This window comes from Ambystoma mexicanum, chromosome 6q (genome assembly GCF_040938575.1).
Source record: "Ambystoma mexicanum isolate Mex_15411 chromosome 6q, UKY_AmexF1_1, whole genome shotgun sequence".
NCBI lineage: Eukaryota > Metazoa > Chordata > Amphibia > Caudata > Ambystomatidae > Ambystoma > Ambystoma mexicanum.
The window spans coordinates 386,437,288-386,453,111 of NC_090937.1; the positions used below are offsets into that span (position 1 = coordinate 386,437,288).

A 15,824-nucleotide genomic window follows, 5' to 3' on the forward strand; every position below is an offset into this window, starting at 1 on the left:
GCTAAGATGGTGGTGGTCAGCCACAGATGTGAATAGTCATTGAGGGGTCAGTGGCTCTAGCCCGACACTAGTTATTCATATAAATGTTATTAATATTAAAAATAGTAGTAGTCTTTTTATAGTGCTTTCAAGCAGCAGTCATTTGAAAGTAATACATAATAATATTGTGTCCGTCCACAACGGGTTCGAACAGTATGCAGATTTTTTTGTTTTTTACTCCAATCATCAAATCGTCACCTTTGGGACGATCTGAATCTGTGTATGGGTCTCCATAGCTCACTTTCTCAGATACAAGTGTTCATGTTCTCCAAGCCTTGGTCCGGTCAGTTCTCTTACCATGTATCTAGTCCTATCCTGCAAGCTAGACACCTCACTCTAGTTTCGTTCTAGCCGTAGGTCGTTCAGGCTTTCTGCCTCCTATATTTATGGTCCTCTGTCAGATTATCTATTTTTCATGTTCGCATTTACAAGTTACATCAGCACCTCTGCATCCCAAATGTCTTCTACTCTTATATCTCTCCTACAGAAAATCAAGCCCTTCATCCCAGAAAACAACTTCAGATCCACTGTCCAAGACATGCCCTCTGCCACCCGGATGGTGGCAATGCCCTTTTGGAAGGCTTTCCGGCGACTACCCTGGCACCCCTGAGATGTGTGCTGCATGTTGCAGCAAGACTCATTTTAAAGGACTGCAAATTCGACCCCATCGCCCAACCCTCATTGAACTGCACTGGCTCCCTCTGCAAGCCTGTATCATCTTCAAATCCTGTTGCATTATCTACAAGGCTGTCACCCTGAAGTCCACAAGCTGCCTCGCTGAGAACTCTGCAACCTCCTCCCCATCAACATCAGACTTGCCTTACTTCAGGTACAGTTCAAGAAAGCGCTCGGGACTTTCCTCTTCAAGAAATGTCTCCTCCCCAACACGTAGGTTCACACACCCTGCACTCCCCACTCTACATCAGACTCAGACTCACCGTCTCCTCCCTGGTTGCTTGTAGACACTTTGTTGCCAATTGCCTACCCTCACCCTCCAGTTAGCTCCCTGCTCCCCTTTTCTCTCCTTCCCTCGCTGTATTCTTCCCCCTATAATTGTAAAGTGCCGTTGCTTCCCGAAGCTAGGTCAGCGCTCAGTAAATACCCTAATAACTATAAATGATGTGAGATACTGTATTGTAGCATGCTACTCAATTAACCATAGATATATCACAAGCATTGGCAATGCCAACAGTTTGGGCTTGTGTAGGCATGGGAAAGGCACTTGCCAGGCACAGCCGTACTGTTATTAACTACACATTGTTGGTAGCCGGTGCAAAATGGTGCAAGCACATGGGCATCTAATAGCAGTGCCCGGCAAAAGCTTAAAACGTATGCACAAGCCAAAAATGTTGCATTTCCCAATGCTTGTTTTTAACAGGACTTCAGTGAATGACATACAGAGTGTTCAGAAAATCGAGTGGCAGAAGGAAGGTCTGGTAAGAAATTTGTATTATACTAGTAGCGTGTTTACAACTCCAATTAAGTCATCAACTCTCAGAAGACTGCTTTGAACAAACACTGGCAGGCACTATGAATGCAAAGCCTGATGGTAAGGCTTGATTAAAGCAAGCAAGATTTCCCATGACGAGGTGTTTTGGTGGGCAGAGGCAGGAATGGGTGGAAATGGCCATATGGATTAGCATGGCCATGAAAAGGCAAGAGGCGGGCATATAACCAAACAACACCTACAGACTGTGTCCCTCTTCATCATATGTAATTCCTCTGTGTCCTTCGTCATGTCATTCCTGTGTCCCTCGTCATATGTCATTCATGTGTCCCTCCTCATATGCCATTCCTCCTATCCGTACTCCAGTGCAATAGTTTTGGCTTAAGCAACACCCAATAGCCCAAACAAAAAATGAGAAAAGGCGTGCTTTTGTTGATGTTAGTGGAAAGGCCACTGAGACACATACTACACAACTTACTGGTCAAGGGTTATGACATCCTGATGGCCGCTGTAATGCCTAGCCAGGCGCAAGGCAAGGTCGTTAGCTTCAGACCTGCAAAAAGACACAAACAATTAGAGGTCACGTGTGCATAAAAGGGTACACATCTGTGGCAGCCGGTGGCGAGACCTGACCCGGTTTCTCCCCCTCCCCTCCCCCCCCAGAATATCTCCAATGAGCTGCTGATGTCCTCTTTCCCTGTTTAAGACTTCCTCCAAAAAGCTGCTTTGTGCCCGGTTGATTGGAATCTTTGCACCATGCCTTGCAGTCAGGTGGGGGGAGGGGGCAACACTGGCAATGTGAGCGAGACTTGCATTCATTCCCAGGTGAAACCCCCGATCCTGATCGTCGCCAGGTAATTTTGAACGTGGAAAAGGGGGGGATGGTTCAACATTCCCATCTATGCGAGAGGACAGACACATATGAGTACTATGGTACCTTCGGTGTTACAGATAACACAATTTTCTGGATAACACGATGTCTGTATTCCAGGTGGAAGAGTGCAAGGAAATTGAGCAAACATTCTGGGGAACAAAGCACCCGAGACTTCTCCTCCAATTGCCTGCACAGAACCATTCTGAAAGCTTTGTTTTGCTGCTCTCTCTCATCTGGGACTTTATCATCCAGAAAGCTACGAGAATTGGCCATGACAGGTGTTGCCTCACAGAACCTGTCCTATATTACAATTGTATTATGTTTACATTCATCATGTTTTTTTATAGCCACAGGAGAACAACATCCAAAACATCATATTCGTTTAGCCCTTTGATGTGCAATCTTTTCGGTACATGCGTGTCTGAATTATAGAGGTAAACACATAAGTAAATATTTGGGCGGGAGTGAGCTCAAGTTCTTTTCATTGACACTATTTTGGGTGACTGTCTCAGGAGGCTGTGCCTCATTCATGCATTAGTTCAGACGGGGACAATCAGGGGGAAAATAGAGAAGAAACTTCAGGTGAAATTCCACCACCTGGGATCTCACAAAATCACAAATCACTAAATGTAATGACATCATTGCATTGCTTGTCTACAAGATCCAATCTGGTTAGTTGTGGGGTGCATTATTACGTTGTAGAAGCAAAAGTATGAGTCTTCATTCTGAGTAAGGAATCTTGAAATTAAATGAGGTTAAATCTGAGGTTTCCACCGAGGGTTGAGGAGGGTAAAAAGGCCTTGCGAAAGGACCTGAAAGAAATAAGAAAACGCCTCCCAAGAGTGGATGTTCAAGAGGCCGTAAAAGCAAGACGCACGACCTATCGAAACTGGGCGAGGTCTCATGCCATTATCATCGATCAAGATTGTGCTGAGCATATGTTACGCCTACTTATGACAAGGAATACACGTGATATTTGGAAGATTTTAAATATGGACCTCTCTAAATGTACTCCGAATATAATAAACACCATTCCAGGAGACGTATGGGACATGCACTTTTCCTTGGTTTTTCAGAAAACTGAAACAGCGGCTCTGTCAACGATTTGTGCCGTAGACACTAAGTGGGATGTTCAGATGGCGCACGATGATATTGTACGAGCTATTAATGCCTTAAAGATCTCGCATGCAGCCGGACTAGATCTGATTTCAAATGTAGATCTAAGAAAACATCCAAGTGAGTGGGCAAATTTCATTGAAAACTTGTTCATGAAAATTAGCCTGTCTAAAAAAGTGCCTGAATCTTGGAGGACCGCCATAGTGGTGCCAATTCACAATAGGAGCAGGTGGGATGATCCGAATAACTATCGCCCAATTGCCCTTTTGGACATGATTGGAAAAATCTTTGGGTCTAGTTTGCGTGTTAAACTTGCAAAGTGGGCAGAAACTTTTCAGATTACTGATATATGGCAAACAGGGTTCACGAAGGGTGTTGGAGTTGAGGTAAACCTGTTAATCTTGACGATCCTAAAACTAGAAACTAAAGAAAAATGGAAAAATCCACTTTGCATTTATAGACATGAAACAGGCGTTCGATGGTGTGAACCGCAGCCTATTATGGGATAAACTGTCAAAATGGTGTTGTCCGGCATCCATCCTTCAACCAATTATTGCACCCCACGACCATACATCAATCAAAGTCTGATTAAACAACAGTGGTCTACTATCCAATACCATCTTGACACTGAGGTGTCAAACAAGGATGCCCGCTTGCTGCGGAGCTATTCAAACTATTTCTGGCTGATCTCCTGAACTACCTCAATCAGGTTCCTTGCTTCTCACCCACGATAAACCAAATCCCAATTAAATGTATCATCTATGTGGATGATTTGGTGCTGATGGACAGAACCCAAATTGGGCTCCAGCGCCTTCTAGTGGGTCTACAAAAGTACATGGTCTTAAACGAATTGACAATAAATATTGCAAAAACAAAAATGGTGTCAATTGGAAACGTAAAAAGCAAGAAAGATAAAGCGTTTAGGTGGAAAATCGCTGATACCAACATCTCTTCTGTTGATTCCATAAGATACCTAGGGATCCAATTCAACAACTCCACCTGTGAACAGCAATGGGTTGAAGAATTAACATCAAAAGTGATGAAGCTCGCTCTGCAAGGAGCAAAAATCAACAGAAACTATGGAAAGTTTTCTCTGGAACCTGTCCTTAAAATTTTACCTACAAAAAGTGGTACCAATAATAACCTTCGGGGCTGAGGCCGGGTGGAATATAAGTGAGCAAACATGGCATGTATTGGAAGGTCGCTTCTGGCGAAAAGTACTGAGGTTGCCACAATCAATACCGATGACTATCCTGAGAAATGAATTAGCTATAAATTCACTGCACATCAGAGTGGTTTGGAATTCAATTGCCACAATGCGTAAAATGGCCCTAAAATCACCGGCATATAAAATCTTTGCCAATGAATATGCTCCAAACAACCAAAACTTACTTAATATATGGTTTTGTAAGTTATTGGCATTCTTAACGGCTGCAGACATAAATAATCAAGATCTTCTAAATCGCCCACAGCTTGCCAAAAAGAAATTCGAAAATTGGGCTTGGATTGTCAACTATGAATCACGACAAAAGCTGAAATCAACAAAATTGGTGGGAGGCGATCACAGGAAACTAAATGAACCAGCAGGCTATTTACTGCATTGTCAATCTCGTCATCATCGAGAGCGATGTCCTAGGTTTCTGGCGGATATTCTAAAAACCAAAGAAATTCTTTGGCAAAGAAATGATAAATCTATAAAAGATAACCTTTGCCGCTTCTGTGGACTGGCTACTGAAACATCTAAACATCTGATAATCGAATGCAAACAGATAGTCAATCAACGCTCATTACACCTTGGAAAGTTTGCCCCCTTGGATGAAGATGTGGATAGGTGGTGGGCTAGGATCATCTCTGGAAATAATATAAAACTTGTGTGCGCAATTGGGAATTATCTTGATATGACTTTGAAAGCAGATGTTTAACACTTTTGATTAGCTCTTCGTGCTGTTTTTTCTGGAGGGCTTGTGGAGTTCTTTTCTCTCTGTTGTCTCTGTCCTTAAAACAAAAGTTTGAATTTTGTGTTCAAACTGTAGATTCTTATTCAAATAAAAAAAAAAAAAAAAAAAATGCTGGTCTGTGCTCTATGTATGTGAACAGATGGACACAAAAGCTCTCTACACTATGAATACTGTGGAGCCCCATATCATGTGAGAAAGGTAAACAAGTTATGAAGCAAATTCTCAAAAACAGATGAGATGGTGAGTTGCAAGCGCTTTAAAGAAAGTTTCTTTGAGGATGTCATAGCCAAGTAGGGGTGCAGATAGGAAGGAAGGAAAACTTGCCCTGATGTACAGGAGGTTTAGGGTCCAGATGAAGAATAGTGTCGCAACTGTGGACATTGGAGACTAGTGAGGCAGAGTGGAGAGATGGAAGCTGACGTACAAAGGGACGGAGCTAGAAAGGGGTGTGGACCGAGCAAACCTCATAGGAAATTGCCTTGGTGACAATGAATTGTTATGCATTTTGCTGACCTTAGACTTTGGGGCTGTGTATTTTGAATATATTTGATGCCATGCTGCCATTTACAGATTCCACTCTTCGGGCATCTGGTTTTCAACATGATACGTGTTGATTTGCCGTCGGTGCGTAGTTGCTCTCATCACACAGTAAGGGCACTGTGGTGCAAGGCAAGCACAATGGAATCAGCTGACAGTAAATCAAGCAGCATTTTCAAAAGATATCCCCATCTGAACCAAGCTTAAAAACATGATCCCTTCCAAGCCCCTGGCACTAGACACATGACCCAGTCCTTGTTGAACAGCCATAACAGGCATGACATCAACACCTAGCAGGCACGCCCTTCCTGGGATTTTCAAGAATTAAATAACAGCACCGTTTTGCAAGTTTGACTTTTGCCCGAGGTCAAGTTTCCTCACTTATCTCTACTGTAATTATGTCTTGTGAGCCACCATCATAATTGTTGCCGCAGCATCCTGTACAGTAGCTTAGGTTCTGTTTCTAAGTGACGTTTGTGGCCGGTCAGAAGAAGGACTCGGACTCTTGGAGGACAGTTCAAAGATGTGTTTATTAAAGAATAAGAATAAGGCCTAACTTTCCCTACAACTATGGAGTGTTCCCTACCATTCAATCCAACTCAAGTGCTTGTCAGTCATCTGTGAATGTCTCAAAGAATATGTCCACAGTCGAAACTAACCCTAACTGACTCTACCACTATTCTAACAATTTAAGACCAGATAATAACTCCCTTCTCATGGGCTTTGCTTCTTGCAAATCTAAAACGTGGTTTATTGCAGCTTAAAAGTACAAACAGTGCAGAACTGACACCTACCCAGAGTTTACAAAGTAGCAGACAGAGAGTTTCTCGGGGAGAGTGGCCGTCAGACGCTCGGCGTACTGGACAAGGTTATCATGCAGGAATCGTGAATTTGTATTTAGGAGTTCCATCTGTTTCACTGCGGCCTTGGTCACTTCCGGGTGGCTGTGCCCAACTGAAATAGGAGAGAGAAAACATGTTTTTACAGGTGGTTTTTCAACCTGAAGAAAGGGAGTTGCATAGGTAGGGGACAAACATAAAGTCAGCAGAGTCCAATTCCCTCGCTGGAATTAGATCACGGGCATCAGACTCACAGGGAACCCTCCCCCTTTCGTTCAGATCAGGTGGCATAAGAGTGCTGAATGCCACAGAGCAGCCATTAGTGCTAAGGATGGCACTGATGCTAAAATACATTGTTTTATTGGGGCGCAATACTGGATGTAAAGGCAGCACGCTTAATATATTTAACATTAAAAGTGCCTTTAAAGTACTTTTCCATCTCTAGCATTAGGGAGCCAAAAACTCCCACTTTGGCAACTTATCATTAAGCCACCATAATGCAGACGCATCACCAGGGTCATCACGAGCATCACGCGTGATTCTACTCACCATGGGCAACGTTGTTAATGCAGTCCAGGTATCGCTGGCCATTCTCATCATACATGTACTGGCCCAGGGCACGCTCAATCTTGATGGGGTCCTTTGCAAAGAACACCTTGCAGGATGGCCTAAAAAGTGTTAAATAAAGAGCAGGTTACACAAGGGCACGCACCGCAGCCCTACTTGCCTACTTGTAACATGGCCCCTTTTTTAGCAAGTCTGTTGCCAACACACAGATCGAAAAAGGATGTGCCAGCCTTCATCCCACCTGCTAAAGTAAAAAATTTAAATATCCCAAAACGTGCTGGATCGTCTACCAGATTGGCTACAGGTCTTTGCAACTTTTCCTGAGTGTACTCCCTTCGCCCCCACACACCGCTGACCTGTAGTTCAATAATTTCACAAAATATCATCTGCAGGCTCGGGCTGGCCTATGGGGTGATTGGACAATCGCCTGGAGTGCAGGCCCAGCATGCTAGTGCAGGCAGGCCCAGCATGCTAGTGGAGGCAGGCCCAGCATGCTAGTGGAGGCCCGTATTGGTGGTCAAAGTGGGCTAGTTGGATGAGTTACTTCACTTCAGCCAGTACTTTGGTACAGTGTAACTATACAACTATTCCTTAAATCGCACTATTTTCAACACATGTGACCATAAAACTCCATCTTGGTACTTTTCAAAGTGTCTGTCACAAAAGGAAGAATTGGACTTTGCAATTGCGGGCCACTTTTTCATTGGTGCCTGAGCCAACGTTATGCCCCAGCCTGACCCTGGTTGGTCGTCAGCCAAGCGCAAGAAAGGGGAGCAGAGTGCAACGACTGAAGTGATGTATATCATGTGGAGGCCATTACTTCTAATGGACATTATTTAAAATCTCTGTTGCTTCAGGGCTTGGGGCCGCTGCCATCCCTTTCAAAGTATATTATAAAACAGTCACTAGTCCTTACTATCTTAAGTACGCAAACAAACAATCTCAATACTGAACAGCAGCAAAGAACCCTTATTTGACGGTCCTTTATAAGTTTAGCTGTTAGATGGTGCTTTATCACTACCTATAAGCCAAAACTATTGACATGTATTTAATTAATTTATTTATTTTATTTATTGAGCATTTATTAGGCGCCTGTACAACACCATAGTGTTTCAAGGCATCACAAGGTAAAATGGGGAGGGAACAAGGGAGAAAAAAAAAACATAATGGCAAGAGGCAGTAGTATACAATTGTGGTCCTACTAGGCCATGTGGATTCGGACGTCCAAGTGCTGTGAAGAAAAGTGCAGGGAGGGAACAATGGTAACGGCAAGTGCTGGTGAGAAACCGGGTGGGAAATGCCGAGTGTGCCAGGCGAGGGACCCCTCTTTAAGCGATAAGGCGGGGGGGAATCCCATGGGTGGGATGCACAGCAGCCCAGTAGGGGGCCAACATGTGCAGTGCTGGGGGTGAGAGGGGTGCTGGTATTTACTGGGCAGGGCTTCATGAAGGTCCAGGCCGTCAGTCTCACTGCCAGTGGGATGGTTGGCAGGGGAGGGAAAGAGGTAGAGAAAAGCAGAGTTTTATAAAGTTCCCAGAATTTAAAGAGGACCGGCTCAAGGCTGAGTGGGGCAGGGAGGCTGTTCCAAAGAGAGGCACCAGCAGAAGAGACTGAAGTGCAGATTGGAGGGACATGGGATGGGAGAAGAGGCACATAGCCACGTGAGTTTTCAGGTGTTCCCACCCACTGACCACCCATGGCCATTCCTACCCCCTATGCGATCCTCCCCACCTAAAACACACCACCTGGGATCTCTTTGAAGTAGTTCTATGAGCGTTAACATTAAACTATGTGTTGCTATGGAGATGTCATTGTTATTTCTAAGCAATCCCCTGAAAGGTAATGGCTTAATTACAGCTGGTAATCAGCTCCCGATGTAATAAAAATGTCTTGACCAAGGGTGCCTTCAGCCGCTTGATTTATAAGCAACGTGTGTGTACCACATCTGTTCCTTGCACTTACTCCCTATTAAAAAAGGGCATTGGCAAAATCCAACAGTTTTGACATTTATAAGCTTTACACAGGCATTTGCCAGGTTGTGATATCATGCATCCACGCTCTCAAACTATTTGCCACCTGTTGCCATCTTATTGCCGGATAGCAGCACTATGGCTGTACCTGCCAAATGCCTATGCCTTACCAACACAGAAAAAAAATGCGTGTCTTATTGTGGGCCTCCTTTTTCCTGTATTCTTAAGAGCAGCACAGAGTACACCCGAGCCCGAAGTGCTTAAGAAATCATTAAAAGCACCTACTGCTGGCAAACATTACCCCATAATGCACCATGAACAGGGAGAGCGGGCCGCAGCAGGGGGCGCGGGGTGTGGAAGGGTGGCATCCTAACTGACGCCATAGCTAGGTTATTAGGAGTCACGCCATGCACGTCTGCCATTTGCATGACCTTCGGGCTCTCTGGCGTGGCTGACAAATGGGAGTGGATTACAGTGGGATGAGGGAAATTATCAAAGATCTTTAGATGGGTGGTCGCTTTCTTGTAGCCATGACATCAGTCTTGTAAGCAGGCAACTTCCCACCCCTAAAAAGAAGTCATGGTCTGAACCAGTGGTCTTCAAACTGAGGGTACTGACCACCTAGGGGACCCCAGACCAGGGTTCCACACAATGCATGCCTATAAATGTATGTCACACTTGCAGCAGCATGAATGAGAATAGTGGTGGCAGCAGTCAACAGGGCGCGAATGATGGGTGACCTTCCTTGTGTTTCAGGAGATGATTTCCTGTTTCTTGGCGCTAAAGAATCCTTGTATGAGGAAAAAGAAATGGTGATTTTTTTTATTGAACAAAAACGGGCAGTGCCATGGTACAGTCGGAGTGTGGATTGTGTGACTTAGTGTGAGATTTTGAATACGACGACCCCAGTTACACTTCGTCACTAAAGTCCTGCGTCAGTTCGCCTGATTGGCGCGCATTGAAACCCTGCCAGTTACGTGCAATAAGCAAAGGCGGAGATATTATTTATCTGGTTGAGTTTGGGCAAGGGTCGGCAGCCTCTTGGAAATCAGATTGGACAAGACGTCACTGCATATGAAGAGAAGAGCTCTGCTCGCAGCGTTTCTCAGTGCACGCCCGATCCACCGTTACACATGCAATATTAATCAGCAAAGAAAAGCGGATGCGTGGTGGTCAGCCAGGGCGCGCAATGGTGTCTTCTTGGAAACGCCCAACCTGCTCAGACTGGTTTGGCGGGAGCCGCGGCTCGGTAGCAGGCTAGCCCCTCTGGGCCTTGTCGGCGGAGAGCTGAAACCTCCCCTGTCAGCAAAGGTGATAACCAAACGGAGGCCGTAGTCGCAAAGTGCGCAGTTTGCCGCCGGGCTGAGCTTAAGGAGGCGAGTTCATCAAGGACAGACCGCGAGACCCTGCGTGTGCGCACGCGCGCCGAGGGTTCATTGGGTTCAGGTCGTCCCTGTCGCCCCGCCCATCACAGCCCGCGCTGTGTGTAATCCTCTGGCGTGTTTGCCTTGCATATCAGCAACCTTCGTTTGTAAAATGAATATATATGAATTTGAAGAGTTTACGAAAACTGTTACAACTAAGCGACGCGCTGGCCCCCACCGGTATCCTGATTGCCCACCACGCGGGCGCATGACATATCCACAGCAACACTTAAACCTACTTTTCTCGTGTACACGCCACCCGGTTATTAAACATTGACCATCAACTTCCCCTCTCACCATGGCTGAGGCAACTGCAACTACTACGGGTCGGCCTTCAACCCTCATACGGGCGCATTTAGTGTGCAAATGGGCTAGCATAGTAGTGCGGGGTACACTGTGGGAAACAAGCACGTACACAAAGTGCTCTTCTGCCAACATCCCCACTTCTGGTGCAAAACAGCATCCATTCGCAGCTCTGTAATGTGTTTCCTTTCAGTTGCTGAATGAGTTTTACTGGCTGACATCTAGCACTGCATAATGTGAATAAATTAAAAATTGCTAGCCAAAAAAAAAAAAGAAACGGCAAGTGCCGATGTATAGGATAGACTGGTGGCCGTCCCCCCATGCAGTCTTTTACTCAAAACCCCCTTTCCTACATATAATGATGACCAGGAAGTGACTCTGCAAGTGAGCTAAAACCCGAATATGTGCGTCTAAGTGCCAACATGTGTTGTCTAGGTGAACGCAAAACATTCAAATACTGGATAAACCCTCATTCCGAGTGTGCCGGTGTCCTGGCGGTAGAGCCGCCAGGATACCAGCATTTGGTACTTACCATTATCAGCACTCAGTCCGGCGGCATTGCTGCTGGATTATGAGTGCGGACGGGACGGTGTAAATCCCCATTCATGGTGTAAATTCCCATTCATGGAGTCCCACCGCACTCTGTGAGGGGATTTCCCGTCATTACCGCCATCGGCAGCTTTTTTTGCTGGTAGGCACCTGGTTTACCTGCAGGCTGTAACCCAGGTGCCCTGCCGGCAAACCCGTAGTCGGGCGGTCTGGTAAAGTGCCGGTATCCACGACTCGGAATGAGGTACTGGGTAATCCCCGGTGAAGGATGTGTACATGGTAGGAACGTTGCCAGCCGGCACTGTACCCTGTAGCTGAGTCCATTGGTCGCATAGGGATGTGTGGCTGTCTAAACGCCAAGCATGGCCACCATCAGCTGTCATTTCATGGCCTTTGGAGGGTACTGAGGTCCGATCCACAGGGTTGAGGAATGTTCCAGCTGCAGAGCGCGATTTGAGGACCAGGGGACAACATGGCAAAGAAGTTTGGGATCTAGTGACCAGGGCTGGGAGGACCAGAGGCCACTGGTTTTAGCCAGCTCTGGGGGGCATGAGGTTCTTGAAAAAAGTACAGTGAATGCTTTTAATGGTAATACAGGCATATATATTGGTGCCATCTACATGGACATGTATGGCATATGATGTGTAACACTTAATGATGTATGTAACATTGGACCTCACCTGTTCCTCTATGAAGTCACTTATTACTAATGTACCCGTAACCAAGAGGCCAACTCTGTCGCCTGTAACCAGTTAATCAAAATTTCCTACAAACCTCATGTAACAGCGCCTCATGCCTCTGGGCTGTAAGTGCACTATACAAATATAAATAAATAAAATATATGTTAGGAAAAGGCATAATGAAAAAAAGTTGGAAAAATCTCCTGCCCACTTGATGAATTGCATCTACTGGATATGTTCAAGTGTTACCCTACAAACCTGAAACTTTGTGGATTTTACCAAATTTGTGTGGCTCCCTCGCTATGCTTTCCACCCCCACTCCAATTTTTTGAAAAATCATTCACCCACCGCTCTCTGCATTTGTTTATGCACCATTTTGCCACAAGGTCAGGCAGTAGTGTAAATGGGAATTTGACGTTTGTGGGGTGCAGTATGAGGGGGGGTGCGTGGTGGTTTTCCCCCCCCCCATAATGACACATTTCCCGTGCAACCAGATGTACGAGATCCGTTTTGCAGCATAGAAGGACAGGACACCGACCACTGTGGACACAAGGGACTGGAGGCAGAGCAATGAGGATGTTTTAGCCTTCCAGGCAAATGGGAACTGAAAAGTGGAAAGTGAAATCAGGCTGGGTGTGTATGCATGAGCTGGTGTCTATGTGTATGTGCGGTGTCAAAATGCGGAGAGACAATGTGGCAATTTGGTGGGCAGTAAGAGGTACATGGCGCATAACTGAGCAGTGAGTTATGTAAGTCGGAATTACTAGAAATGGACAGAGAGCCATGTGAGACAGATCTTGGCAGTGGGTGACACCGGGCAGATCTGGGGCTGCAAGAGGCAATCGGGCAGAATTGGGACAGTAAAGGACATGTGGGGCAGGCAAGAATGCAGGAGGATCCAGACGGGGCAAAACGTGGGTAGAGAGAGCCACACTGGAGCAGTGAGAGTGACATGGTGGCAAAGCAAGGAGCAATGGGACCTGGCATCTGATGTATGGGAATGATGGAAACTGGCCACATATGGCCAACGCTACCACAAAGAACCCCCCCAACCCCCAAACCACCTCACCACCCAATCGACGCCAAGAGAACTGGGCAGTCAGACAAACTAAAAACCAAACCAACAGGGACATGCCTGTAAAAGAGCCGTGCACAGCCCATGACCATGTAGAGCCCTTGGCATGACCCAGACTCTCACAAGTAGCTAAAGTCAGACACTGAACACCTCGAGCACACCAAGCTGCCTGGTTTATCAAACCCACGGAAATAATCAAGGTGCCCCCATGCCACGCCTGAGCGGGTCTCCCAGTCTACGTTTCTCTGCATACTGGGCATTGTAATCCTGAATTAAGTGCCAGGATGAAAAAATAAAAGTAGCTGGGTGGTCTACTCATACACAGCATTGTGGAAACGTGAGCGGTCAACTATGTGTAAATAACCTGTGGCATTATAATTCCCCCCACTATGCTTCATCATTATAGGGGTTGACAATATAATTTCACAAGCAGTCTAAATTTAGCTCCTGGGTATCAAGCGTCAAACAGTATGCAGGCTGAAGTATACAGTGTGTTGCAAATCTAACTTGTGCATGAGAGGCAAACTGCAACTTTGTGTCCAATACATATGACCCATTACACTTGTAAGTGTTCCCTGGAAGGGTGCTTTATTCTCCGTCATACACACTGGCAAACATACAAAAGTTTATCTCAAATATAGCGGCATGTCTGCATGGCGACATTTGGCCCGCGGAGTGAAATGTGGCTCCTGGTCGCTGGTGTCAAGCTACCCAGGCTCTCCATGAAAAAAAACAGAAGCTAAATAGTCCCCAGCAGTTTGGGTTCGTGTCATGTAATGTGTTTTTCCAGGCTGCCTCGTCTTTCCGAGAATCTACTTGGAACTGCTACTACGTAGCCATACGCACCGAGCTCCCAGCCCCCATGAAACAGTAACCGGCCCAGCAGAAAACTACCCCCTCCCGCCCCCCAACTGCTCTCACCAGCTCCTTAAAAGGGAAACAAAGGGTGGTGGGCACACAAAGCTGGTGAGTTCTGCGACCAGTTGAAGCTGCTTCTCCGCGGTGTTTAGAGGGCTGGAAAGTATTCCATGCACGCGCACTGTGCGTGCCTGCCCTGGATGGCGGGGAATGCACCGCCCTCAGCACTATCCCAGCGTGCAACTCAGAGGACCCCCAGCCCCCGCTCCCAGACACCTGCATGACCCCAGTCAGAACCTAAATAAGGAAATAGGAGCAGAAAGAGAGGGAAGAACCCACGGCGCCAGCAAACACAACAGGGCAGCAGAAACGTCTTTAGACAAATAAGAAGCCCTCAGGCTATGAACCAATATATTTGTTTTATGTGTGTTAGGTAATAAAAACCGCAGCCTTTGTGTAACCTGCTGCCGGTTAAATGTATGAGGACAAAAAGGGACCTGCAGCAAAAATATAGAGGTGCTCTTTCCGGAGGGTGTTCAGTGTCTGGGCAACTGATAAAATGAGGGGCACTTGGAGTCGAAATTCCACCCTTCCCGATTCCCAAGACTCCCGCACCCGCATCCATACTCTTAACCCCATCCCCCCTTTTAGACAAGGCGCGTTTTGTCCCGACTTGTCGTGCTGCCCCTTGGGGAGAAAGAGTGAGAGCCTGCGAGGAGAGTACGTCCCTGCAGCACCAGAGGTGCACGAATTTAGGGGGAAAACGCCCCAGCGGGAGCGAATGGCACCTTAAAGTTGCTGTTGTGTGGTTAATAAAGGGTTAACTCCGAAAACGCCGGTTTTTTTTAGCTGAGATACAGATAAATTTGGGTTTGACCATTCAACATAATGCCCCAACCTACATATGGTGAAATGCCCTTACCTCGCGCTTGTTGTCCCCATCTATAGCCCAATAGTCAGGCGATGGAACATACTATAGCTGTTAAGAGGCTACGCATGTCAGCAGCCCTGTGGCATAGTGCGCCCACAGGGCACCCAGGTGATGAGCTGGGTGGCTCTGTGCATCTTACCCGATGTGTTTCTTGCGGAGGGCCAGCGTCTGCTGCTTGCTGATGCACTCGCTCATGGTGGCTTCGCGGCTCGGGCTGCGGGACATAGAGAGATGGGAGAGCGGGAGGGAGTGCCACGCGAGCACAGGAGGGACTCTGCCGGAGGTCACACACTGTGTCTGTGGATAGCCCGGGACGGTCGTGCTCTTCCCGCCTCGCTCTCTGGTCCCCGCCTCTGCTTGGAGCTGCTGCTGCTGCTGCTGAGTACTCGGATCTGCGCTGCCCACTCTCACTTTATACCCCCTCTGCCCGCTTGCCCTCTCCCTGCTGGCCAGGCACACCCACAGCGGAGGCCCACTCCCCGTTCGGGCTGTGGGCGGGGGCAGAGGAAGTCGAGACACGTGACACCGCCCGGGCAGAGCTGCTGCGCTGTCAATGTCTTTGGAAGCGCGCCTCCCTCGCAGCTGTTGAGCGTCACTGTCCCATGGCTTCCCGCCAACCTCCCCTTAGACAACAACACGCGCCGTCTATGGCCTGTG

General features: G+C 46.9%; 1 protein-coding gene across 1 annotated transcript in view; it reads right to left on the bottom strand.

The window, feature by feature from the left end:
• Positions 1 to 15,545, bottom strand: part of ETNPPL (ethanolamine-phosphate phospho-lyase) — a 29,982-nt gene extending 14,437 nt beyond the window's left edge. Inside the window, exons 1-4 of the mRNA XM_069630873.1 lie at positions 15,307 to 15,545; positions 7,360 to 7,478; positions 6,766 to 6,925; positions 1,965 to 2,039 (exon numbers count right to left, since the gene is read on the bottom strand). Of these exons, the coding sequence (XP_069486974.1) occupies positions 1,965 to 2,039; positions 6,766 to 6,925; positions 7,360 to 7,478; positions 15,307 to 15,392 (440 nt within the window). The 5' untranslated portion in view covers positions 15,393 to 15,545. The remainder of the gene's footprint in view (positions 1 to 1,964; positions 2,040 to 6,765; positions 6,926 to 7,359; positions 7,479 to 15,306) is intronic.
• Positions 15,546 to 15,824: the final 279 nt, after the last annotated feature.